This window comes from Trachurus japonicus, chromosome 11 (assembly GCF_045865225.1).
Source record: "Trachurus japonicus isolate A0001 chromosome 11, Traja_1.0".
NCBI lineage: Eukaryota > Metazoa > Chordata > Actinopteri > Carangiformes > Carangidae > Trachurus > Trachurus japonicus.
This window is the reverse complement of record NC_140917.1, coordinates 4,916,329-4,941,005: the sequence shown is the minus strand read 5'-3', so window position 1 is coordinate 4,941,005 and position 24,677 is coordinate 4,916,329. Positions and strand designations below refer to the sequence as shown.

Below are 24,677 nucleotides of genomic sequence, written 5' to 3'. Positions count from 1 at the left end.
GCCAGAGGAGAAGCACCAGCATGCCACAGACAGCCAATCAGAGCCTCACTCAGTGAAAGTCTAGAGAATCTGTGAGAGTGGAGCGTCGGCGCCGTCGGCCCCGTGCTGAGCGCCGTACCGTCAGGTCCAGAGTCTGGAGACACGGAGCTGAAGAACGACTGGACCAAGTCCACGAGCTGCTGCCTGACCTCGGACTGACACACCCTCATCAGACAACCTGACACACACACACACACACACCTGACACTGTCACTCATCATCATCATCATCATCATCACACCTGGTGAAGAACATGAAACATCAGGTGGTAAAAACAGAAAATAAACTAAAAACTATTGTAACTGTGACAGATGACTGATCTTACAGAGACAGGCTGTGATTGGTTCATATGTTTTGTCAGATTTATTATTGATTATTGCCCAAAAATGATCAAATACACCAGGGAGACACATCAGACATGAGCACTGCGGTTTAATTTGAATGTTCTCAGATAAAACGTGTATTAATCCGCAGGTGAAAATAGTCCTCTATAAATACAAGATGTACTCCAGAGAACCAGTGGTGTTGGGTTTAGTAAATGTTCAGACAATGAAGGACCGGGTTCCCACTCTTTTCTTTAAATCATTTTCCAGGACATTTTCTCTCTCTTCCAGAAGTGTTAATTCGACAGTTGTACCTTACCTCGGATATGATTGTTTTAATGTTTATTCCTCTCTCACCCCCAGAAGTCTCATTTAAAAATGTGTAGTCTGTGGCTCTAACTTATCTATGAAATAATCTCTTACATGCTTAGAAATTGTGACAAATTTATCATAAAACAACACAAACATGTTGTCTTTGTTGTTAAACCACCCTGCGGGAGAGAAAACCGTCAAATACTGGAAACACTCATCAACTCTGAGTCTTTGGTTTTCTCACTAGACTCTTCTTTAGAAAATAAATCCTTTTTATAAATCCTCCTGCTAGCTGATGTCAAGATTTGATAAATAATTTTCCAACCTTTTCCAGGACATTTTACTTTTTTTTCTCATTTTCCATGTGTTTTCCATGACTGAAAAATTGGGCAACCATTTTCCAGGTTTTCCATGTTTTCCGGGATGTGTGGGAACCCTGAAGGTCACATGATCTCTGTCTATCAATTTCAGCCTTTTCCTTTAACTTTCAGGTCCTAATATTAATTTAATGTAATAATAAAAGAAGTGAAATTAGTGGCTGATAAAAGGTAAAACAAAACCTTAAATACATGCGATACTCCTCAGTTCTTCTATTAAAAACCACCGACACACCGAGTCCTTTAAGAACTGATCTGAGTTCGTACCGAGGTGAGACAGGAAGTCGATGGCGTCCTGGGCGTACGTCGCCTCATCGGATGTTTTCTCCTTGAGGAAGGGAAGCCTGAGAAGAAAGACGGAAAACATCTCTGAGATGATTCACAACACAACAACAACTAGTTTCCTTGTGGGACTGAAGTGTGTTTCAAGTCAGTAAAGTAAGTAAAACTTTATTTATATAGCGCCCATCATAGTACGTGTACACAGAGTGCTTCACATTATGTAAAGTCAGTTCCTCACCTACAGATCTGCAGCGCCTCGGTCAGGATGGGAACGTACTCCGGATGCTCCTTCACCTTCTCCGCACAGATGTTGAGTATTTTGGAGATGGCCGTCAGCTCCTTCAGCAGCTTTTACATCACAGAGTTAAAGAGGTTTCAACATGAGGCGTGTGTGTGAGCTGGTTCACAGAGAAAACTCCCAGAGGAGGAGGAGGAGGAGGAGGAGGTGATAACTGAGGTTATTTCTGAACAGAGAAACGCTGACGGACTCAGAGACGAGCCGGTAAATTGGAGCCTGGGGAGATTCAGGTTGAAACATCACAGCACCAGGGAAATGATGATGCTGCAGTTTGAGTTCTTGGAAGGAGGCGTGTGTGTGTGTGTGTGTGTGTGTGTGTGTGTGCATGCGTGTATATCAAACTATACGTTGTCAGAGAATTATATGGAAAACAAAGGATACAAATCCAACATGGCTTCTCTTCAGCAGCTTCTTCAGGACAAACAGGTGTCTCTCCTTCAGGTTCGCCTTCAGGAACAACAAGAACAACACAGTTGAGTCCAGTATGATGACGACAAACACACAAACACACAACCATCACATCCCATCAGACTGAAACACTCACAGTCAGAGGATCCTCCAGGAGCCGGATCACTTTACTGAGCTCCAGACTTTTAGCACTGACCTGCTGATGAGCCAACAACGATAAAGACATTTACATTTACTGTGGGTCATCTTAAAATGTACAATAATAAATCAAATTATTATAACATCTAGAGATTAAATATATAAAATGATCAATTTTTTTTTTTTTAATCATCCACTTTTTGGCACAAACATTTGTAAAAAGCATGTTTTTGTGTTTTTCAACTGACATAAAACATTTCTACTGAACAACAGACTGAATTGTAGTGTATTTATTTACACTTCTTGAATTATTAAGTCATGTATAGTCCTGCGTGTGTGTGTGTGTGTGTGTGTGTGTGTGTGTGTGTGTGTGTGTGTGTGTGTGTATGTATGAAAGGGTGTATAAATCACAGTGAAGGTTATTCAGTTTTACTTAATTACTCTTTACCATAAAATAAAGATAATGAGTGGGTGTTAAAACGAGTTCACCTGCATACAGTACAGTCTTCCAACACCAAATGACATTTACACAGAACATATAAGACATATTAAAAAAAAAAAAACAGGTCCTATTGAGATTATTTCATCCTAGCTTTTATCTTATATTATTTTATAGAGTTATTGTTTGGTGTTTTATTATCTATTTATTTATTGAGTCTTACCTCATTTTATTCTATTTTATGTTACCTAAATGTATTCAATTGTATTTGTTTGATTGTTTTTCTTCTTTTCTTCCGTTATTTTTATCTTTGATTTGATTGTAAAGCAGTTTGTGCTACAGCTTTTACACGAATAACGTTACAGCTTGATTTTATTTGATAATCAATCAACTTTATCTTCATTGCAGACAGAATAAACGGTCCACATCGACAAAAAAAGATTAAAAAAATAAATATATAGGCTAATGTAATAAAACAGATTTAGAGAGAGAGAATGATTCGACAAACATAAGACACTAAAATGAAAGATAAAATTAAACTGGAATGACGTTAAAACAGGAGACACAGTCAGTTATTAGTTTTTAAAATATAAATATAAGTTTATAATATAGTTAATAAAGTGTGTGTTTACCTCCGGTCCGGACAGCTGGCTTCGGTTGGCGGCTCTGATCCCGGGAACCACCGGTTTCCTCCGGTTCACCGCTGAATCCATCCTGACCTCAGCCGGAGAACTCGTCCTCTGCTTCAGCCTCTCTCCTCACACATCGCCGCTCTTCTTCCAACGGTTCTGGTTCTGGTTCTGTTCGTTAACTAAACAGCTCAGAGCTCAGTTTAAACATGTAAAAACGACGACTGTTCACTAAAAAAAAGTCAAACTAACATTTACACGACGCTGTGTTGTGTTTTTAGTCTGTAAAGTGTAGATAAAAGTGACAGAAATAACATTTAACCGACCGTTTCTTCCGTTGGCTCCTGTCCGAGTTGGAGCGCCGCGTACTCCTGTTGCCATGGAGACGGTGTAGTACGGAGAGCCGCGCGGGACAGACACGCCCACTTCCCTTCGCGAACAGGAAGTGGTGTTCAGAAAACAACAACAGCGCCTCCTCCTCTCCTCCTCCTCCTCCTCCGCCCACAACAATAAACCAGAACCCCGGATTCAACACTTTAATAAAAACCCGTGTCGGTGACTCTCGGTACCGGGGCAGTGATACATAACTCCCGGGTGTTTGTCGGGTGTTGACGCCGCCATGCTGTCAGACTCAGGTCAGTGTGAGCGCAGCTAACATGCTACATGCTAACGTGGCTCTGTTTAAAAGGCTCGTACATGTTTGTGTTTCTGACTGAACCCACCTGAGTAAAACATGTCGGTGTTTGGCTGCTTAGTTAAACACACAATACACACACACTGTTGTTGTGTATGAGCGGCCTCGGTTTGTCTCTGTTTGAGCTCTCTCCCTCTCTCTCTCCCTGTGTCTGTGTGTATTGTAACGTAACGCTGTAGATTACTCGGGTAACGCCTCCGGGGCCCGCAGAGCCAGGAAGAGGAGCTCCGGGGAGTCACCGGGGGACGGACAGACCCTGCGCTCCTCCGGGAGGCAGATCAACGTCCGGGTGAAGCGCACCAACAACCCCCCACCTGGACAGGTAGAGCTGCTGCACCCTTCATCAACCACATGGTTATATAGTTCTATACAGGTTGAAATATCTATCTATCTATCTATCTATCTATCTATCTATCTATCTACCTATCGTTCTATCGTTCTATCGTTCTATCTATCGTTTTATCTATCTATCTATCTATCTATCTATCTATCTATCTATCTATCTATCTATCTATCTATCTATCTATCTATCTATCGTTCTATCGTTCTATCGTTCTATGTATCGTTTTATCTATCTATCTATCTATCGTTCTATCTATCTATCGTTCCATCTATCTATCTATCTATCTATCTATCTATCTATCTATCTATCTATCTATCTATCGTTCTATCGTTCTATCTATCGTTTTATCTATCTATCTATCTATCTATCTATCTATCGTTCTATCGTTCTATCGTTCTATCTATCGTTCTATCTATCTATCTATCTATCTACCGTTCTATCTATCTATCTATCTATCTATCTATCAAACGTTCTATCTATCTATCTACCGTATCTACCGTATCTATCTATCTATCTATCTATCTATCTATCTATCTATCTATCTATCTATCTATCTATCTATCTATCAAACGTTCTATCTATCTATCTATCTATCGATCTATCTATCTATCTATCTATCTATCTATCTATCTATCTATCGTTTTATCTATCGTTCCATCTATCGTTCTATCTATCTTTCGTTTTATCTATCTATCTATCTATCTATCTATCTATCTATCTATCTATCTATCTATCTATCTATCTATCTATCTATCTATCTATCGTTCTATCTATCGTTCTATCTATCGTTCTATCTATCTATCTGTCTGTCTGTCTGTCTGTCTGTCTATCTAAATAGAACGATTTAAACGTATTTAAACCAATTCATTTACAGTAATAGAAATGCAGCATCAAGACTTCATATTCAACTATTGAAACGAAGAAATGTATTTGTTTGTTGATATTATGGAGTGAACAAAAGCAAAAAGGGTCTCCCGCACACTGTCAAGTCACTTGCAAAAGACTTTAATAAAACAAACAACGTTTCGGTCCACAGGACCTTTTTCAAGCAGAGATCTCTGCTTGAAAAAGGTCCAACGCACCTGTTTTTAAGATTTTTTTAGGTGTGCATCAGCCTTCACACCTTTGTTGATATTATGATCATAATTTGACCCTGATGTTAAAGGGATAGTTCAACATTTTGGCAAATTGGTCCATTGCCATAATCGCTATAGTCATAGCAGTAGGTTTGTTACCTTTATTTGTCGGTGTAAGCTTTTTTTAGAACGGCGGAGCAGAGCAGCAGGCTGCTCAGAGCTATGCTATGGAGGCTAATGGAATTTCTTGGTTTCCCTCATCAAACTCATCAAATACAAAATCCCAAAACTCCAAAACGCTTTCGTGGACAAGTTGTGACCTGCACATTCACCACGCTATGAGATAATAATGGAACATTACAAAACAGAGCCGTTTTCGAGGTGAATACAGAGTCCGCTTACTGAAAAACTGTCCCTGAACGCAACGCGCATCAGCGGTTTTACATGAATTTCCCTCTAAAACAGCTCTGTCTCGTAACGTTATGTTATTATCTCATAGCGTGGTGAATGTGCAGCTCACAACTTGTCCGCGATAGCCTTTTGGAGTTGTTGGATTGTGTATTTGATGAGTTTGATGAGGGAAACCAAGAAATTCCCTTAGCCTCCATAGCATAGGCCCGAACAGCCTGCCGCTCCTCTCCGCCGTTCTAAAAATAGCTTGCACCGACAATTAAAGGTAACGAACCTACTGCTATGACTATAGGGATTATGGCAATGGGCCAATTTGCCAAAATGTTGAACTATCCCTTTAACAGTACTTTTTAAGAAAAGATGGCAGAGCATCATGTTTACCCCTCTGTATCTGTCACACTGTGTCTTTAAGCAGATCTGTGCTGCTGTTGAACTTTAATTTAACTAAAGTTTAAGTTTAACTCCAGTGGTTGCTCTCACTTCCTCCTCCCTCAGAGCAAAAGGAAAGCGACGGACACGGAGGAGGAGGACGATCAGTCAGAGAAGAAGTACAGGAAGTGTGAGAAGGCTGGATGTTCTGCTACCTACCCCGTCTGCTTCGCCAGCGCGTCTGAAAGGTAACGAGTCGCCGTCGTCTGACGCTGTGACAGGAACAAGGATTTAAACCGACTGACTGACTGACTGACTGGAGTCACCTGTCTCTTCCCCAGGTGCGCTAAAAATGGCTACACATCCCGCTGGTACCACCTGTCCTGTGGAGAACATTTCTGCAACGAGTGTTTCGATCACTACTACAGAAGGTAACGGGACAGTGAACGCATCATCAGCTCTGTAGAAACATCCAGTTATACAGATGTTTTAGTGTTTAACATCTGAAGAGAAAGGTAGCTCCAAAAGGAAATGTGCAGAGGAAATACAATTACAAAGGAGGTTAAATACAAAGGGGAACAATGCGTAAGAATTGGACAGAAATATATAATACTGTAAAATATATCCTACAATGTCTAAAAGGCAAGGAAATTTCATACCAAGGGGCAACTCAATGTGCTTTACATAAAGACAAAACATTAAACAGTGAGAAATGGAAACAAAAAAAACGGCATAAAAACAAACCATTTTTTAAAAATCGTATCACATTAAACATACAATTAAAAGCAAGAAAAAATAATTAAGAAATTACAAGAAAAAATGAAAGAATATATATATCTATATCTATATAATAAGATGTAGAAAAACTAGATTAAAATAAAGCATAAAACAGTACAAGTGCAAAAGGAGCGACCTAAACATAATTTTAAAATGAGGTATATAGTTTTATTATTGCACACGGGTGATGTATTTTATATTTAAAGATGGTTAAATTTGCATTGTCTATGATTAGATAAACACAATTGTTAGTGTTTATGTTCACCTACAGGAGGGGGGGGGTCTCTCTTTCTGCTCACTCTGTTTATCCAGATACATTTTACTGTTACAGACTTGTTTGTTAGATTTTTATTTTTATTTCCAGTCACAAAGACGGATACGAGACCTTCGCCTCCTGGAAGAAGGTGTGGACCAGTAACGGGAAGAGTGAGCCCAGTCTGAAAGCCTTCATGGCCGACCAGCAGCTGCCCTTCTGGGTACGTTCTGCTCCGTTCTCCTGGTTCTCCTGCTTCTCCATGTCATTAACATGGTAAAGTTAATGCGTGCGACCTTGTTCCTCCCAGGTTCAGTGCACCAGACCAGACTGCAGGAAGTGGCGCCAGCTGACCAAGGAGATCCAGCTGACGGCGGCTCTGGCTGCCACGTATCGCTGCGGGATGAAGTTCAACAACATCAAGGTCAAACAGGAAGTGGAGAAACACTGACTCCGCCCACTCACTCACTCACTCACTGACTAAAGTTTTTAATGTGATGATGATGTTATTCTTTTTCTTTTTTTAATCTCTTTATTTGACTGAAAAGGCAAAACAAAAGACAAATACCAAACACAACACTTCATAAACAGTCTCATTCATTTCTGCCGTCGATTTTCACCCAGATCTTCTTGGAGTCAGATTGAATAAGTTATTTGCTTTAAGACTTGCAACTGTTTTACAATAATCTGTAGTGGGGAGTGGGGACATTTTTCTGAAGCCAGTATTTTGTGATGGCTTTTTTAACTTAGACGCTCAGATGATAAATATCAGTTTCACTCGATCCCTCCAGTGTATTTTCCAAGATAGAGAGTTGTGAATGATACTTTGGTCTTGAAACACAGAACGTGATGATGTTTTCTGACGTTCCACAGACTGAAGGTCCAGACCAGTGCTCCCAGCCCGAGGACCTGGTGAGTGACCAGCTGATCAATCAACCAATCAACCAATCAATCAATCAATCAATCAATCAATCAATCAATCAATCAATCAATCAATCAATCAATCAATCAATCAATTAGATGTTTGGCTTCTGCAGGTCATATATTCCAGCTGCCGTCAGACTGTACACCAGTCTGACTCTGTAATAACCTGCTCTCTGCACAATTAACACATCTCCATTTTTTTCATTCCAATATTTAGGCTGTAATTACACTGTTGTTATTTATTCATCTATTTATTTATGTCCAACACTTCTGTTTTTGTGTAAAAACTGCACACCGTACTCCCATACACCCCCCCAATCTGTGCAATAGTTTCTTTCATTTTAATCTAATTTAGTTTATTTGATAGGGACAATGCAGGTTAACATAGTAACACTTCCACTCGTTACAAACAAGTCAATGTGACTGATGTTCTGCATACAGAGATTATAGCTAATGCTAGTTTCCAACTCCCGTCCCTAGTTAGGCTTTTAGTAGAAGAAAGAAGGTAAGAAAAAAGACATCAAAATTACATAACAATACAATAAAATGTACAATACATCTAAAATCATACGAAGTCTTTCTTCCATACACCTACCAACACTGCGTATATAGTCTGTTCTTGTAAATAACTGAATATATAATAGAAACAATTTGGCCATAACTCTACAGAATGTCTCTCTCTTTGTTTTTATATGTTTGTTTTATATCGTTTTATATTCCATATTGTTCTACTTTCTTACTCTGTATACCACAACGCTACTGTAACAACCACATTTCCCATGAGTGGGATGAATAAACAGTTTTATGTCTTGATGATCCACAGTATCAGTAGTAACAGTAACTCACTTCCTGTTTCGTCCTCACAGCGCGTTGCCGAGGTGACGGACAGCTGGTGGCATTCGATGCTGATTCTACCGCCGCTGTTCAAAGACAGTCCGGCGGGTCCCTTCCTCACCACCTACTACCCCGACTGCGTGGGCATGAGTCCGTCGGGGTCGCTCAGCACCGTGTCTCTGTCGGAGCTGAGAGGAGATCACTGCCGAGCCGTGACGCCTCAGAGTAAGAGACCGCTGACCGCCGATCGCCGATCGCTGTCACCACACAGCTGGACAGATGATGACTCATAATAATAATAATAATACACTTTATAGAGCATTTATCTAACGAAAATACAAAGTATTAGTATTAGTTTTCTGTAGGAAATGCGTGTGAATGCTGAAAGCAGCTGAAGAAGGGAGCAAAAAGACAGAGAGAGAGGGGTAGAAAGAAAGAAAGAAAAAAGACAGAGAGAGAGGGGTAGAAAGAAAGAAAGAAGGGAGTAAAAAGACAGAGAAAAGGTGTAGAAAGAAAGGAAGAAAGAAAAAGACAGAGAGAGGGGTAGAAAGAATGAAAGAAAGAAAGAAAGAAGGGAGTAAAAAGACAGAGAAAGGGGGTAGAAAGAAAGAAAAAGACAGAGAGAGGGGTAGAAAGAAAGAATGAAAGAAAGAAAGAAAGGAGTAAAAAGACAGAGAAAGGGTGTAGAAAGAAAAAGACAGAGAGAGGGGTAGAAAGAAAGAAAGAAGGGAGTAAAAAGACAGAAAGGCGGTAGAAAGAAAGAAAAATACAGAGAGAGGAGTAGAAAGAAAGAAACAAGTAAAAAGACAGAAAGGGTGAAGAAAGAAAGGAAGAAAGAAAAAGACAGAGAGAGGGGTAAAAAGAAAGAAAGAAGGCAGTAAAAAGACGTAAAATGAAAGAGGGATAGATAGGTATAAAGAGGTAGATAGATGGAGATAGAGAGGGGTAGAAAGAAAGAAATAAAAAGAGAGAGAGGGGTAGAAAGAAAGAAAGAAAGAAAGAAAGAAAGAAAGAAAGAAAGAAAGAAAGAAAGAAAGAAAAAGACAGAGAGAGAGGGGTAGGAAGGAAGAAAGAAAGAAAGAAAGAAAAAAGAAATTCCCCTGCATGAGACACACCTCTTGTTTTTACATTTTACATCTGTTCTTAATTTTTACTGAGCTTGGTAGCCTACTAGTTGTAGTTCATTCATTCCAACATGGCGTCTCTCTGTCTGTCTCCCCGGTGCCTCAGTCCCCGGCCTGTGTCCCTACTTCCAGCCCTTCTACCAGCCCAACGAGTGTGGCAAGGCTCTGTGTGTCCGGCCCGACATGATGGAGCTGGACGAGCTCTACGAGTTCCCAGAGTTCTCCAGAGACCCCACCATGTACCTGGCCCTGAGGAACCTCATCCTGGCCTCCTGGCACAAGAACTGCAAGGTAGACGCAGCTCAGACCGCCGCTCCGGCCTTGCCGCTCGCCACCATAAGGTAGACGCAGCTCAGACCGCCACTCCGGCCTCGCCGCTCCGGCCTCGCCGCTCGCCACCAACTCACACTCGTCCTTGTGCTGTTCTACATTTTAAAGAGGAAGTATGCGGGATATTTACCTCAATGAAACAGCTTCAGTCTACTCTCTTGGCCAGTGATGGGAGTAACAGTGTTATAAAATAACAGTGTTACTAACGCAGTGCTACTTTTTACAGTAACAGTAATCCAAAAAGTTACTGTTTCCTCCGTTATAACACCATTACCGTTACTGACAATAAAATGAGCCGTTACTTGACTCAAGAAGTCCCGTCACTAAATAATAACAATACACCTGTTAAAGTGTAGGACGTAATATACACATTAGTTTCAGTTCATCAACTGGTCGGAAAAAATATTTTTTATCCGTAAGTAACCGACTCACTCCGTATCCCTCCACAATGCGCTGTATCACTCTGCAGTGTGTGGAAGAGGCGGAGTTACCACTTTTCCTGGTAATTAGTTACTTTTACAATGTAGTAACTCAGTTACTAACTTACTCAGTTACTTCTGGTGTCCCACGGCACCGCCACACAAACGTAAGTAGTAGTAGTAGTAGTAGTTTATTTGTCCCCGTAGGGAAATTGAGTTGCAGCAGATCACACTCTTGACATTTCATCTAAAAAAAACAACAACACAGATAAAAACAGCACAGTACAACTTTCACACATAGATTAACACTCATCATCAGTGAGTCAGTTTTATGTTCATCTCAGCCATAACCTGGTCAGACTAGCTGAGCAGGCTGTGAGCTGACCAACACTAACAGTGACTATCGATTATTATTAAGGGATTTAATGGCCTGGGGCACAAAAGAAAATTTAGCTCTGTTTTTAGTAAACAGAGGGGGGCGATATCGTCGCCCGGATGGAAGAGGGTTAAATGAGTGGGCAAGGGGGTGCCTTTGGTCACCTATAATATTCCTTGCCTTTTTCTCTATCCTATCTCTGTAGATGCCTTCCATACATGGCAGAGTGATGCGCAGCAATTTACTAGATATGGTTATAATTTCTCTAACCCTCTTTTTCTGTGCCTCTGTGGCATTGCCAAACCAGCAGGTAATACAAAAAGAAAGAATGCTTTCAATGAAGGCACAGTAGAACATTTGAAGCATTCTCCTTTCAACATTAAAGGACAGGAGTTTCTTTAAGTGGAACATTCTTTGTTGAGACTTGGTGCAGATTTGATCTGTCCACTTGTCCCACTTAAGCTTGCTTAAGTGGGACAATCTCTTGTTGATGACAGATAAGACTACACAGTTATACACATGGTAACATCGTATATCAATGGTTTTCTAAGTGGAGTTTCTTGAGTTTTTACCACTTTTTATTTTATTTTTTTGAGAAATTTGTACCACTTTTTTTTTTTTTCTAAATAGAGAAATTGTAACCACTTTTTTCCTAGAAAATGTTTTACTTTTTTGTTGAGAAATCATACCACTTTTTTCTAGAATTTTTTTTGAGAATTTTTTCCACAGTTTTCTAAAAATGTTTAAATGTATCTGGAGAAATTGGACCACTTTTTTTCCAGACATTTCTCTACAATATTTCCAAAAATTCACGCCATTGGCCCTAATTTGAACGTACATCGACTAAAAAAGTAACGTTATTCAGTCTCAAAACAAACATATTTGTGTATTTCTGGTACACATGGTAACATGGTAGATGATAAATAACCTTATCCACCGCTCCATGGATTGATTTCTCACCGGCTTTGTTGAAAAAACAAATGCACATTGAGGAGAGGAGGGTTAGAGACACAGAGGAGGAGACACCAGACCTGGAGAGTTTTATCTTTAAAACACAGCGATGATGTAATTAAAGTGCAGCGTGTGTGTCCTGCAGGAGATCCTGACGTCTCAGAAGTGTGCGCTCCACATCATCGTGCGAGGGCTGGTGCGTGTGCGCTGCGTTCAGGAGATGGACCGCGTCCTCAACTTCATGACCAGGAAGGGTCTGATCAACACGGGCGTCCTGTCCGTCACTCAGCCGCTCCTCCCCGACAGAAACCGCTCTGTGAGTCACCTCACCTTCATCTTCATCATCTTCACCATCATCTTCCTCCTCCAGCTGCCTGATGTTCACAGTTCCTCCGTCATGTTGTGATGTTTACAGAAGAACGTGATCGTGATCGGAGCCGGAGCTTCAGGACTCGCTGCTGCTCGACAGCTGCACAACTTCGGCACACAGGTAAAAACTCTACACTAGGGGTTGCATGACTTCAGATTTTTTAAAGTCGACTCTAATGTTATGAAAGTCGAGTCGACGTCGACTAGTCGCTGATGACGTCATTCGTATTTTTCCCATCATAACTAAAATCACAGGAGGAGGGAAATGCTTTGCAACAATCTGTATTCACTGACTGACGCTCATGCACAGAAATGAGTCCACAGAACAGCAGCTTTATAAACAACAAACTAAATCAGTTTTTTTGTAACACACTCCTATACAAGTGCAAAAGAAAATACTGTAGCTACTGTTCATTAAACAATTAGGGAGGAAAACGACACACAGGCCTCGTCACCATCACAGTCCTGCTCAGTCACAGTTTCACTCACAGTTTTTGTTTTTCCTGGTTGGTTGTTGCTGTTGTTGGTTGTTGTTGTTGTGCGCGACGTAAAGCTGTCTAAAGCAGAGTTTTTTTTGTTTTTTTTTAAATTGCCAGCAGCCCAGACACAGCTGCCCGCGGAAGCGCAGCGCCTCACAGGCGCTTGGCGTCTCTCAGGCAGCAGCTTCTCCTGCTCTCTCCGGCCGGTTAAACATCGACCCGTCTGTAGGCTACTCGGTTTTCCACACACACAGGTCTCATTTATTTTATTTTGAAAATTGACCGGATTCTCTCGCCTTTTCTGTGCCCGACTTCCTGTCTGGTACGACCTCGTTCTATCCAGCTTGACGGCGCTCGTATTGTTTTCATTCAGCGCACTCAGCTGTTGTTTCAAGCCGCTCCTCTCTTGTAGCCTATGTTACATGATCAGCGACTAGTCGATGTCAAGCTCAAAACGTCATTGTGGAGCAGTAAAGTCGACTAGTCTGTGCAACCCCTACTCTACACTGATCCTGGTGAACCGGTCTCTGGTCTCTGGTCTGGACCGGTCTCACTGTCCCTCTGTCCCTCTGGTGTCCAGGTGCTGGTGCTGGAGGCCCGGGACCGGATCGGAGGACGGGTGTGGGACGACTCGTCTCTGGGCGTCACCGTGGGTCGAGGAGCGCAGATCGTCAACGGCTGCGTGAACAACCCCATCGCCCTGATGTGTCAGCAGGTCAGAGTCTCAGCGTCTCGGTGTCTGAGATGTACAGCCGTCAATCTATGGAGCAACCCGGCGACTCTGTTTATTTGCTGATAAAAGGAACTAAAAGGAACTTGTAGATTACATCGTTTTTAATATAACCTGGTTTATAATAGTGTAGGCAAAGCTTCAGTCTAAATGTCCATTGTTCACTTTCTTCATTTACTTATTTACTTTTATTTGCGTATTTTCTGATTTGTTACTTTATTTCCAGACCTCGTCTCGCTGCTGTTTTTATGTTGAGATGTAATTTCTATTGAACAACGAGGATACATGTCAAATAAACTGAACTCTCTTATCTTGTGTGTGTGGTGCAGATGGGCATCAAGATGCACAAGCTGGGCGAGCGCTGCGACCTCTTCCAGGAGGGGGGGCAGGTCACCGACCCGGCCATCGACAAGCGCATGGACTTCCACTTCAACGCCATCCTGGACGTGGTGTCGGAGTGGAGGAAGGACAAGTCCCAGAGCCAGGACACGCCGCTGGGAGGTGACGGCTCAGCTGGTTTCACCGTTTAACCAGGCCTCAGTGTGTGTTATAGAGGTTACAGAGTTGATTTGTTTGTGTGTGAACAGAAAAGGTCCAGGAGGTGAAGAAGAACTTCCTGCAGGAGTCGGGGATCCAGTTCAGTGAGTTGGAGGAGAAAGTTCTTCAGTTCCACCTCAGTAACCTGGAGTACGCCTGTGGCAGCGCCCTGGACCAGGTGAGCAGGTCACGCCGGGTCAAAGGTCAAAGGTCACACCGGGTCACGCTGCTGTAGCGGCCTGTCCATCACACGGTTTCACTAAATACAAGTGATATTTCTGAAATCTAGAAAAAGTCCAGTTGCTGTTTGCAGCTGCTTCCATTGAACGTTGTTTTAGCAAATGAGCCATAACTCTGGTAAAGTCTAGTCTCGCGATATCCCATAATTCTCTTCTATTCTCGTCCTGTGAAACTTCACTTTGAGGAAGATGGACGTAAGTGTTGTGCGTTTCCATGGTGATGGGACTGTGATCTTAGCTGCAGCTGTTATTGTTTTTAACAGAAGACGAAGGCAGCGCTTGATTGGTCAAAGGCAAAACCCTTATGTATATATAATATGTATTATCATATTATATATATATATATATATATATATATACATACACATAAATTAAATATATATTATTATTATATATTATGTGTGGCAGCGGTTAGAATAAGTGATTTCTGGGAGAGGACTTTGAACGAGGATTTCACAGACAAACTATGAAAACAAAACTTCAGGATGACCCGGATACGTTCAATCAGCTGTGATGTTCTCGAACTGAAATAAGTGTTTCCATATCATGTATTTGTATCATTGCATTTTTTGTATTCAGTATATTTTATCCTATTCAAAAGTAAAGTAGAGTGAAATAGTATTCTAAAGCCTGACCAGGGACAAAGACTGCAAATTAGCTGAAGCTAGACGTCTTAAAGTCCCACTCCCGCGACCCTTTTCGGCCATTTTAAAACCAGCTCATTAGCCATGCACATTAGCAATGTACCTCTGGGGGGTGGGCGGAGACTGCGCTGCTCTGCACCCGCCCAGCCACCTCCTCGCACCCCACCCCCCCGCTTGCTGACAGCTGGACATTGTACAATTACAGATTCAGCGCGTTTAACGTAAAACTCCACACTGGGATTCGATCCCAGACTGGAACATAGTCCTTGCTCATGGTGCAAGCTGCTCTACCATGTGAGCTATACCTATTATACCTTGACAGCTACACCGAGCTGTGAAGGCTTTCACCTCTGAGCCAGATGCAGAGCGGGGCGGGAGCTTGTAGCACTAGTGCCCTCCCCTGGAGCTGTGACACCCTCAACTCCAGTCTTCCTGAAACTGCCAGTTTGAGTCTGCCATTGGTTCACAGCAGTTTGAAGGCAGAAAAACTCTGAAATGCAATTTTGCACTTCCTTCTCTGCTGATAAGTGCTCTAACACAAGAAAAATGCCACAGGAACATGTGAAAAGCTCAAAAAACACGATTTTCACGGGAGTGGGTCTTTAAGCATCACATTTTCCCATTTTTTTGTGGCAATGTTGTATGAATCATCCCTGTTAAATGAACATTGAAATAAAATAAAATAAATAACGACTTTTCTATCGATACGTCTGGAAAAAAACCACCTCATGAGAGTGTAAACATGGTTTAGCGATTAGAGGTTTTTAGAAATGTAGGTGTTTCCATTGACAGCTTTTCATTGCGATATTTAGGTTTTACACATTTCTAGGGGAAATGGAAACACAGCTGCTGACTCTGATTGGGCGGTTCATGTAAACAGGAAGTCTAATAAACACTTTGAGTTCAGGTCAGTTTAGTTTATTTGGGTTATTACAGTGTTGGTGATGTGTATTGTGTGTGTGTTTGTGTGTTTGTGTGCAGGTGTCGGCTCGGTCCTGGGACCATAACGAGTTCTTTGCCCAGTTCTCAGGAGACCACACGCTGCTGACTCAGGGCTACGGCGCCCTGCTGCAGCGCCTGGCCGACGGCCTCGACGTCCGCACCAAGTGTCCGGTTCGTTTTGACCCTTTAAAAATAAAAACCTCCCTGTTAGTTAGTTAGTTAGTTAGTTTGGTAACACTTTATAATAAGTACACACTATTAAGCATTAGTTAAGCATGAAATACTGAATTCTTCATTCATGGATACTCATTAGTATGTAGTTTATAATACAGTTAGTGCTTATCAAAACATTTTTAACTGTGTTGGCCTTTCTATCTCCAAAGCCCCACTTGCTGTGGCCAACGGTCTTCTCTATCTATCTGTTCCCTTTGGGGAGACCAGAAATAGAATGGTTTCTGATCATGTCAATTACATGTAGTTTTTCACAATAGGTGTTGCATTGTTTGGAGACAGCCTGTGGCTTTCCAGTAGCTAGTAGAAAGGCTATCTTGGACTCAAATGGGAGCTTATGAATTAAGGAAGTTTTCTATATACATGTTAAGTATAGATATTCTCCATAAAGTGCTGAAAAATAATAATTTTCATGAGAATTTGTCAGGCGAACAGACTTTTTTTTTGAGGGTGATATCTTAAAATCGAGTTGCAACAAACCCCAGAATCTTTTTTTCATGCCTCCCCCTATGTGTCAAGATACTCTCTGTCAAATCTTTTAGTTGTATGACTATTTATGCCATTGTAATACCTAAACATTTGCATTTACATAATTTCGCCAGGAAAATTACCCAAGAAAGGGGTTTTGGCCCCTGTAGCTTTCCAGCAGCTAGTTGACCGGGTCGTCCAACCAGGTTTTAATCCTAGAAGTTCCTAGATGTCATTTCTGGTGTCAAACCTTTTACAACGCTCCGTGTCTGTTTTTTTGCTTTGCCCCCTGGGTACAATAAGTTCATTTATAAGTTGTGAAACATGAAGTTCATGGTTTTGTTGTGTCGACTCCAGGTTCAGGCCATCGACTACTCAGGAGACGTGGTCAGAGTGACGTCGTCCAGCGGCGCCCAGTGGACGGCGCAGAAGGTCAGACATCAGGACAGATGTTCATGTTGTTACAGATGTTGTCGCCTCCTGGTGGTCGTTAACTCATTGAGTGCCAGACCTTTTATAAAATGGTCAGTGCCAGGTGCCAGCGTTTTGGGGCATTCTGAGTAATATGTCAAGACCCACAGAGTATTTTGTACTATGACTCTGAAAACACCAAACAGCTCAAAGAAAAGAGGAGACTCTCTATTTAACTAGGGAAAAAAACATTTGTTTGTACCTTGTTCCATTCTTGATTTATCTTAAGTCAAATAGAGCCTGGTTGCACCAAAAAGACCACTTTTTTTCTAGAAAGCTGAGAAAAATGCATTTTTGTGAAAGAGAGTCTCTCAAGAAAAACAGTGATTTATCCGTTTTAATTTTGGCTTCAAAAACATGTACGACATCTGAAAATTTCATTTCACATGTTTTTTCATTGTACAAAAAAAAAAAAAACTAAAATACAGCAAGTAGGAGTCTCACTCTGCAGAGTGATGCCTGCTCTCCTACTCCTCCTGCAGTTGCTGCCCCCTCACCCTCTCCTAACCCCCTCCTCCCCCCTCCCCTCCTTCTCCTCCCCTCTCCCCTGCTGCATCTCCTCGTCTCTGCAGTAGGGAGGGAGACGTCGTGGCGTCTTCAGCCTCTCTGCTGGACGCGGCCGCGGCAGCGACGCACCGCGCTGATCTCTCGGTTCGTCGTCACGTCGGTTAGACAGCAACTGGTGAAACTGACTCCGCGATCCGCTTTCGCTTCGGCATTTCGGTGCTGATCATATAGATGAGTTTACCTTTCCTGCCTCCTCTGATCACTTCATGCTGGAGCTATGCTAACAGCACCGTGGCTGAGCTTTCCTCCAGCTCCACGTTACACTTGTTCCAGGCTCTGCCCGTCGTTTTTCTCTAGAAATAGAAACTTTTCCCAACTTTTTTATCTCTGTACCGATCGTGCTCGTCTTCTCCTTCTTCTTCACTTCTTGCTCTGATCTACAGTCTTCTTCGTTCTACACATCCCAGAAGCCCCAAAATTACTCACAGTGAGCGCAACAGCGTCCCCATTTACCAGCCGCAGAAAAGTGCATTTGACGTATATATACGTCAATGGCACTCAAGCGTTGGATTTTGATTGACGTATATATACGTCAATGGCACTCAATGAGTTAATACAGCTCTGACCTTTGACCTTTATCCACTAGACCAAAGTCTAATCAGTTAGTTCAGTCTCTGTTCAGTTAGTCGTCACTATTACAACAACATTCAACACTACAGAGTAGACATGGTCAACAAGGTGCTAATACTCATATTTATACCTGTCCTGCGTTGAGCAAATGAAGCAAATGAAGCTTCCCTTCAGCATCATTACAAGATTGGAAAAACAAACAAACATAAAAAGCAAAACTAAACGGGAAAAAAGTCCACAACCAACAAATTAAACAGTTATTAAATATAGGAGAAGAAAAGAAATCATTAAATAACAGAGAAAAGTAAAAAAAGGGGGAGAAAAAAACACGTTAAATCATTAACAACTGCCCTACATACCATTTTTAAAAAAATGAAATACACATGTGTAAATCCATGTTAGTGTCGTTCCATAGTTTAACTCTAATAACAGATGTATTTCGTCTCCTCTTTGTCTCTTTTCTAGCAAACATTTTTTTTCGATTTTTTTATTGGTTTTCCACGTTATCAGCTGATTATCTAAAAGTAGAACGTTGCAACTTATTTCGACTCATTCCGCCAGAGCAGGTCACAAATGAGAAACTCCAGAAAACAAACCAACCAACCCTCTTCTAGTCTCTGACCTCTGACCTCTGACCTCTGACCTCAGGTCCTGGTCACGGTGCCGCTGACGCTGCTCCAGAAGAACCAGATCCAGTTCACCCCCCCTCTCCCTGACAGGAAGCTGAAGGCCGTCCACAGTCTGGGCGTCGGCATCATCGAGAAGGTGACGGACGCTCAGCGGCTCGCTACGACGCTCTGAGCTCAGGGTTCAGGTGGTAACGTCTGTGTGTGTGTGTGTGTGTGTGTGTGTGTGTGTGTGTGTGTGTGTGTGTGTGTCTGTGTGTGTGTGTGTGTGTGTGCAGATCGCTCTCCAGTTCCCCTACAGGTTCTGGGACAGTAAGATCCAGGGGGCGGACTACTTCGGCCACATCCCACCGAGTCCGGACAAGAGAGGCCTGTTCAGTGTCTTCTACGACATGGAGCCGCAGGTTCGATTTCCCTCCTGTCCTCGCCACTCAGAGTGAAGAAGAAACAAACACAGAAACATAAATCAGTCCAACAGTAACAGCCTGGTTCTGTTTCCTCTTGGATCCATTTCTGTGTGCACATTCACCACGCTATGAGATAATAACACAACGTTACCAGACAGAGTTGTTTTAGAGGGAAATACAGAGACTGTTGATGAAAAACTGTCCCTGAAGGCAACGTGCATCAGCGGTTTAACATGAATTACCAGACAGAGTTGTTTTAGAGGTAAATTCATGCAAAACCTCTGATGCGCGTTGCCTTCAGGGACAGTTTTTCATCAGACAGTCTCTGAATTTCCCTCTAAAACAACTCTGTCTGGTAACATTGTGTTATTATCTCATAGCGTGGTGAATGTGCAGGTCACAACTTGTCCACCAGAGCGTTGTGGAGTTGTTGGATTGTGTATTTGATGAGTTTGATGAGGGAAAGCCCGGAAATACCATGCACCGCGCAGAGCTCACGTCTGAGCCCCGCGAATTTAAAAATAGCTTGCACTGACAATTAAAGGTGATGAACCTCCTGCTAAAACTATAGGGATTATGGTGATGGAACAATTTGCCAAAATGTTGAAATATCCCTTTTAAAAGTTTGCAGCAGTCAGAGATATGAGTTACACACTAAAGAAACTGTGAAAGAACACAGAATCAATAAAAAGCAGTGATCCAAACCAATCGCACATCATTTTTTATACATTTTTAGGTTGTTCATGGTGTTTTGTGAAAGGATAGGTCATGAAATGTAAACATCTAAATATTGTACATATCATTTTTGAACTAAAACAAAGAGAACAATTTAGAGTTTTCATTATTTATAGGTTATAATAATATCCAATCAAATTCTGCTGTTTGTGGCCCAGGAACTAAAACAAGTTTGAGACAGCTGATCTAGACAAATCATGGTTAAAGAGATATAAAGATATACTATAAAATCATCTGTGTCTACCTAAATAAATATATAGATGTGATGTGTTGACGTGTCCATGTGTCGTCAGGGGAAACAGGCCGTCCTCATGTCCGTCGTCACTGGAGACGCCGTCCCTGTGGTCAGGGACATGGAGGACAAGGAGGTGGTGGACGAGTGCATGAAGGTCCTCAGGGAACTGTTCAAGGAGCAGGTGACCATCACACACACACACACAGAATAAAAGTTATTTTGTGATAGATTGATTGGTGATTTATCGGTGATTGATTGATTGATTATCTGATCGCTGACAGGACGTCCCTGAGCCGGTGAACTTCTTCGTGACTCGTTGGAGCAGAGACGCCTGGTCCCAGATGTCCTACAGCTTCGTGAAGACGGGCGGCAGCGGCGAGGCCTACGACATCCTGGCCGAGGACGTTCAGGGGAAGCTGTTCTTCGCCGGGGAGGTAACGACAGAGACCGATGATAATAATAAACTCTATTTATATAACACCTTTCAAAACAAATGTTACAAAGTGCTGCACAATAAAAACACAACCAATACAATAAAATAGAGTCAAATAAAATCAGGAAAGCTCTCTGATTAAACAGAGTTTTAAAACATGATGATGAGATGTTCAGTGTTCTGGTAAAGTTTGACTCTCAGCTAGTGGAGAGGTCAGTGTAGTAAAAAATTGAATAAATGTGAATAAATTATATTTAACTGTAAATCACAGTATGATTCAGAGCAGGAGTTTAAAGAAATGCAGCGTGTTGATGAGCCGATCTACAAAGGTCTAAAAAGAAAAACGAAACAAATGTGCATCATTGATGAAATTAAATACAATTTATTATACATTTTTAATAAGATAAAGGTCATAATATGTTTGCAATCACATATTAACAAGGACATTGTCAGACATTTTTAATAAAAACAAGAATACGAATACAAACAATTAAAGTTTATACCGTTGTGTTACTTTCATCCTGACTAATGGATCAAAAGTAACAAAGCACAACTTCTGCTCAGAGTCAAATTATAGTGAAGTCGTTCCACATTTGTACAAAATAACACCTGGTATTGATAGAACCAGTTTCTGTCTGTATTATTATCTTTTAAAAATGTTCGTCTGTTCATTCATTCATTCATTCATCTGGAACCAATCCATCTAAATGAAAAGCTGTGTTTTTAATGTTACAAATGATAAATTAATGTGTTTCCTGTTGTGCTCATGATGGTCTGTTGTCTGTTACCAGGCGACCAACAGACACTTCCCTCAGACGGTGACAGGCGCCTACCTCAGCGGGGTCCGAGAGGCCAGCAAGATGGCCGCCATGTAGAGAGTCGGTCCTGGAGAACTGAACTGAACTGAACCGAACCGAACTGAACCGAACCGAACCGAACCACACCAGCACCGACCCACGGACCGGTATCACTCTGACCGACTCACTGACTAGTTACGGTTACTCCACTCAGCGTGACGCCTCATCAAACTGTGTCACCTCCAGGCGTCGTGGTGTTTAACTCACACACAGGAAGTTAAAGTGTGTTTTATTTATATCAACAATCAGCTGCAAAAAGAAGCTTAACAGTGAAGAATGAATGATGGATTAAACCCTAAACAGCTCCGCTCTGCTGCTGCTGGAGATCGGGACGACGACGATGTTATTATATGAGTTTCAGTTGTTAGCACTTCTGTTATAAAACGGTCCGAAGTCTCCAGGAAGCGTTGCTCCACTCTGATCATGAGTGAAACAATAAGATGAATGAATTCATGAATCTCCAGGGATCAAGTTCAAAGAGATGAAATCATAATGAGGATGTTTAAAGGGATAGTTCAACATTTTGTCAAACTGGTGTCATTGCCATAATCCCTATAGTCATATCAGTAGGTTCGTTACCTTTAATTGTCGGTGCAAGCTATTTTTTAGAATGGCGGAGCAGAGCCGTGAGCTGCTCAGAGCTACGCTACGGAGGCTCAAGGGATTTCTTGGTTTCCCTCATCAAACTCATCAAATACACAATCCAACAACTCCACAACGCTCTGGTGGACAAGTTGTGACCTGCACATTCACCACGCTATGGGATAATAACACAACGTTACCAGACAGAGTTGTTTTAGAGGGAAATACAGAGACTGCTTGATAAAAGAAAAACTGTCCCTGAAGGCAACACGCATCAGCAGTTTTGCATGAATTTCCCTCTAAAACAACTCTGTCTGGTAACGTTGTGTTATTATCTCATAGCGTGGTGAATATGCAGGTTACAACTTGTCCACCAGAGCGTTGTGGAGTTGTTGGATTGTGTATTTGATGAGTTTGATGAGGGGAAAACCAAGAAATCCCATAATGAGCCTCCGTAGCGTAGCTCTGAGCAGCTCACGGCTCTGCTCCGCCGTTCTAAAAATAGCTTGCACCGACAATTAAAGGTAACGAACCTATACTGCTATGACTATAGGGATTATGGCAAAGGGCCAATTTGACAAAATGTTGAACTATTCCTTTAAAGAGTCTTCTCTGGGAGCTGCGGTGATGATTGATGATGTGATGACTCTGTGTCGTGTTACATGTGATTAATGTGTTGGTACCAGTGGAGGAGAGAGGTGGGATATTTACTGTTAGTCTGTCTGCTATAGCACTTTGATTTAAAACCAGTAGTAGTTAGTTAGTTAGTTAGTTAGTGTGACTGACCGGTCGGAGAAAACACCACACTGTCCCTTTTACTCACTCAGGGATTCGATCAGGATTACATCACCTACCACAAAGTGACAGAGGAAAATCATGTGATCGGACAGTTTTAAAAACAAAACAACCAAAGGAGGAAAAAAAACCTCCATCTTTCTCTTGTATTGATCCCTGAACAGTGATCAGCTCTGATCGGAGGGTAACAACAGCACAACGACGTCCTCACCGTCTTCGATTATTAACGTCGACGACTACTAACGATAACGTGTTTTCATGTGTCGACTCATATCTGTGTTTGAATAATCGGTGCATCTAGATGATCATGTCCTGTTTGTCTCTACATTACAGTACTCCACTATTTATCTTGTATGTGTAAAAAAAATAAAAATAAACTGAGCTGTCGACTGCCACCATTGATCAGCTGATCAGTTTCACCTGTGGATCAATATCTGGCTCCTCGTTTTGTCTTCATCAGGTCAGGAAGTCAAATTATTTACAGATCAAGTTTGATATCAGTATTTGTTTTACATTGTTATTTTTATATATTTGGCTTTTCATTCTGTTTTTCTTTATTTCTTCTACATTTTCCCTGAAAATTGGAACTCCCTCCTTTCTGAAATCGTCCGCACCTCAACCCTGGACTCTTTCAAACCAGCCTTTAAGACTCACTTTTTTCTCCATGGCCTTTCCAAAGTAGTCATTTAGTTCTCTCCTTTATTTATTTGTATTTTAATTTCACTTAATTCATTTTTCATTTGTAAAGCGACCTTGGGTTTCTTGAAAGGTGCTATATAAATTGAAGTTATTATTATTATTATGAAACTTAAAGCATCAAACACTTTACTTTTTTACTTTATTGCAAACAAATGAATTTACAAACTAGTCAGGCAAATAGTACACTTGTGCAAAAAATAAGTTCGACAAGAACAGACACCATATTGCAGAGATGAAACCATGAATAAAAATAAGTACATAAACAAAACACAAGATATAAGGGCATGAAATAAAATAAACATAAAATAATATAATAATAAAAAACAGACAAAAAAAGGAACTAGATACACCGAAGTATAGTAAATAACTGATAAGTGATTAAGGGTTTACTTAATCACTGTTACGATCCATTAGTCGGATCATTTTTGAACACTGAATAAATCTTTGGCAAGTTTGGACTATTAATTTTAGGGACTTAATATAAAGGTGAAATTCATAGGGTTAGGGTTAGGGTGCATTTGAACACGGGTGGGGTTTTTAGATATTTGGCTTTATGAATAAAGAATTTAGCTAAGAATAGTAAAACATTTATCATTAAGTCCAATTGTTTGTATTTTAATATAACACCAAAGGTAATACTATTGTAGTCTATAAGTCAGGCATTGCTGAGTTTTTTCTTTTTAACCAATCTGTAAATAATTTCCAGAAGGCTGTTTCAATGTCACCCTTACAGAAAACATGTTTGTTGCTTTCAAATCCAAATCTACTAGATGGGCAAAAATCATTCATTATTTTGTGATGTATTTCTTTTGTTTTGGGTGAAACAGGGTATTTAAAAAAATGAAAATGTCACTAACAATCTCTTTTAGTTTAGTTTCAGGGTTTAGTTTGAGTCGGGATCAGTCTCCTAGTTTTCCCATGGTTTTGTTGCTAGG

At 41.3% G+C, this 24,677-nt stretch overlaps 2 protein-coding genes across 5 annotated transcripts in view; one reads left to right on the top strand and one right to left on the bottom strand.

The window, feature by feature from the left end:
- Window positions 1-3,623, bottom strand: part of cfap69 (cilia and flagella associated protein 69) — a 31,994-nt gene extending 28,371 nt beyond the window's left edge. Inside the window, exons 1-6 of one of the 4 annotated variants that reach the window (XM_085790752.1) lie at window positions 3,249-3,623; window positions 2,176-2,235; window positions 2,013-2,078; window positions 1,572-1,681; window positions 1,319-1,395; window positions 119-217 (exon numbers count right to left, since the gene is read on the bottom strand). In XM_085790752.1, coding sequence (XP_085646878.1) covers window positions 119-217; window positions 1,319-1,395; window positions 1,572-1,681; window positions 2,013-2,078; window positions 2,176-2,235; window positions 3,249-3,329 — 493 coding nt within the window. In that variant the 5' untranslated portion in view covers window positions 3,330-3,623. Of the gene's footprint in view, window positions 1-49; window positions 218-1,318; window positions 1,396-1,571; window positions 1,682-2,012; window positions 2,079-2,175; window positions 2,239-3,248 lie in introns of all 4 variants that reach the window. The other 3 variants (XM_085790749.1, XM_085790751.1, XM_085790750.1) reach the window with 3 other exon arrangements.
- A 51-nt stretch (window positions 3,624-3,674) lies between these two features.
- kdm1b (lysine demethylase 1B) lies at window positions 3,675-22,179 on the top strand. Its single transcript, XM_085790753.1, has 21 exons — window positions 3,675-3,880; window positions 4,119-4,261; window positions 6,265-6,386; window positions 6,480-6,569; window positions 7,280-7,391; window positions 7,479-7,592; window positions 8,042-8,080; window positions 8,959-9,151; window positions 10,157-10,341; window positions 12,272-12,442; window positions 12,542-12,616; window positions 13,555-13,689; window positions 14,034-14,205; window positions 14,292-14,419; window positions 16,106-16,237; window positions 17,123-17,197; window positions 19,022-19,138; window positions 19,278-19,403; window positions 20,435-20,557; window positions 20,658-20,810; window positions 21,601-22,179. The coding sequence occupies exons 1-21, from the start codon at window positions 3,865-3,867 to the stop codon at window positions 21,682-21,684; spliced, it is 2,505 nt and encodes an 834-aa protein (XP_085646879.1). The 5' UTR covers window positions 3,675-3,864; the 3' UTR covers window positions 21,685-22,179.
- The last annotated feature ends 2,498 nt before the right edge of the window (window positions 22,180-24,677 follow it).

Coding starts and splice junctions, on each gene's coding strand:
- kdm1b (XM_085790753.1), top strand. Junction 7,593..8,041: donor TGAAGTTCAACAACATCAAG/GTCAAACAGGAA, acceptor GACGTTCCACAG/ACTGAAGGTCCAGACCAGTG. Junction 14,420..16,105: donor GTGGCAGCGCCCTGGACCAG/GTGAGCAGGTCA, acceptor GTTTGTGTGCAG/GTGTCGGCTCGGTCCTGGGA.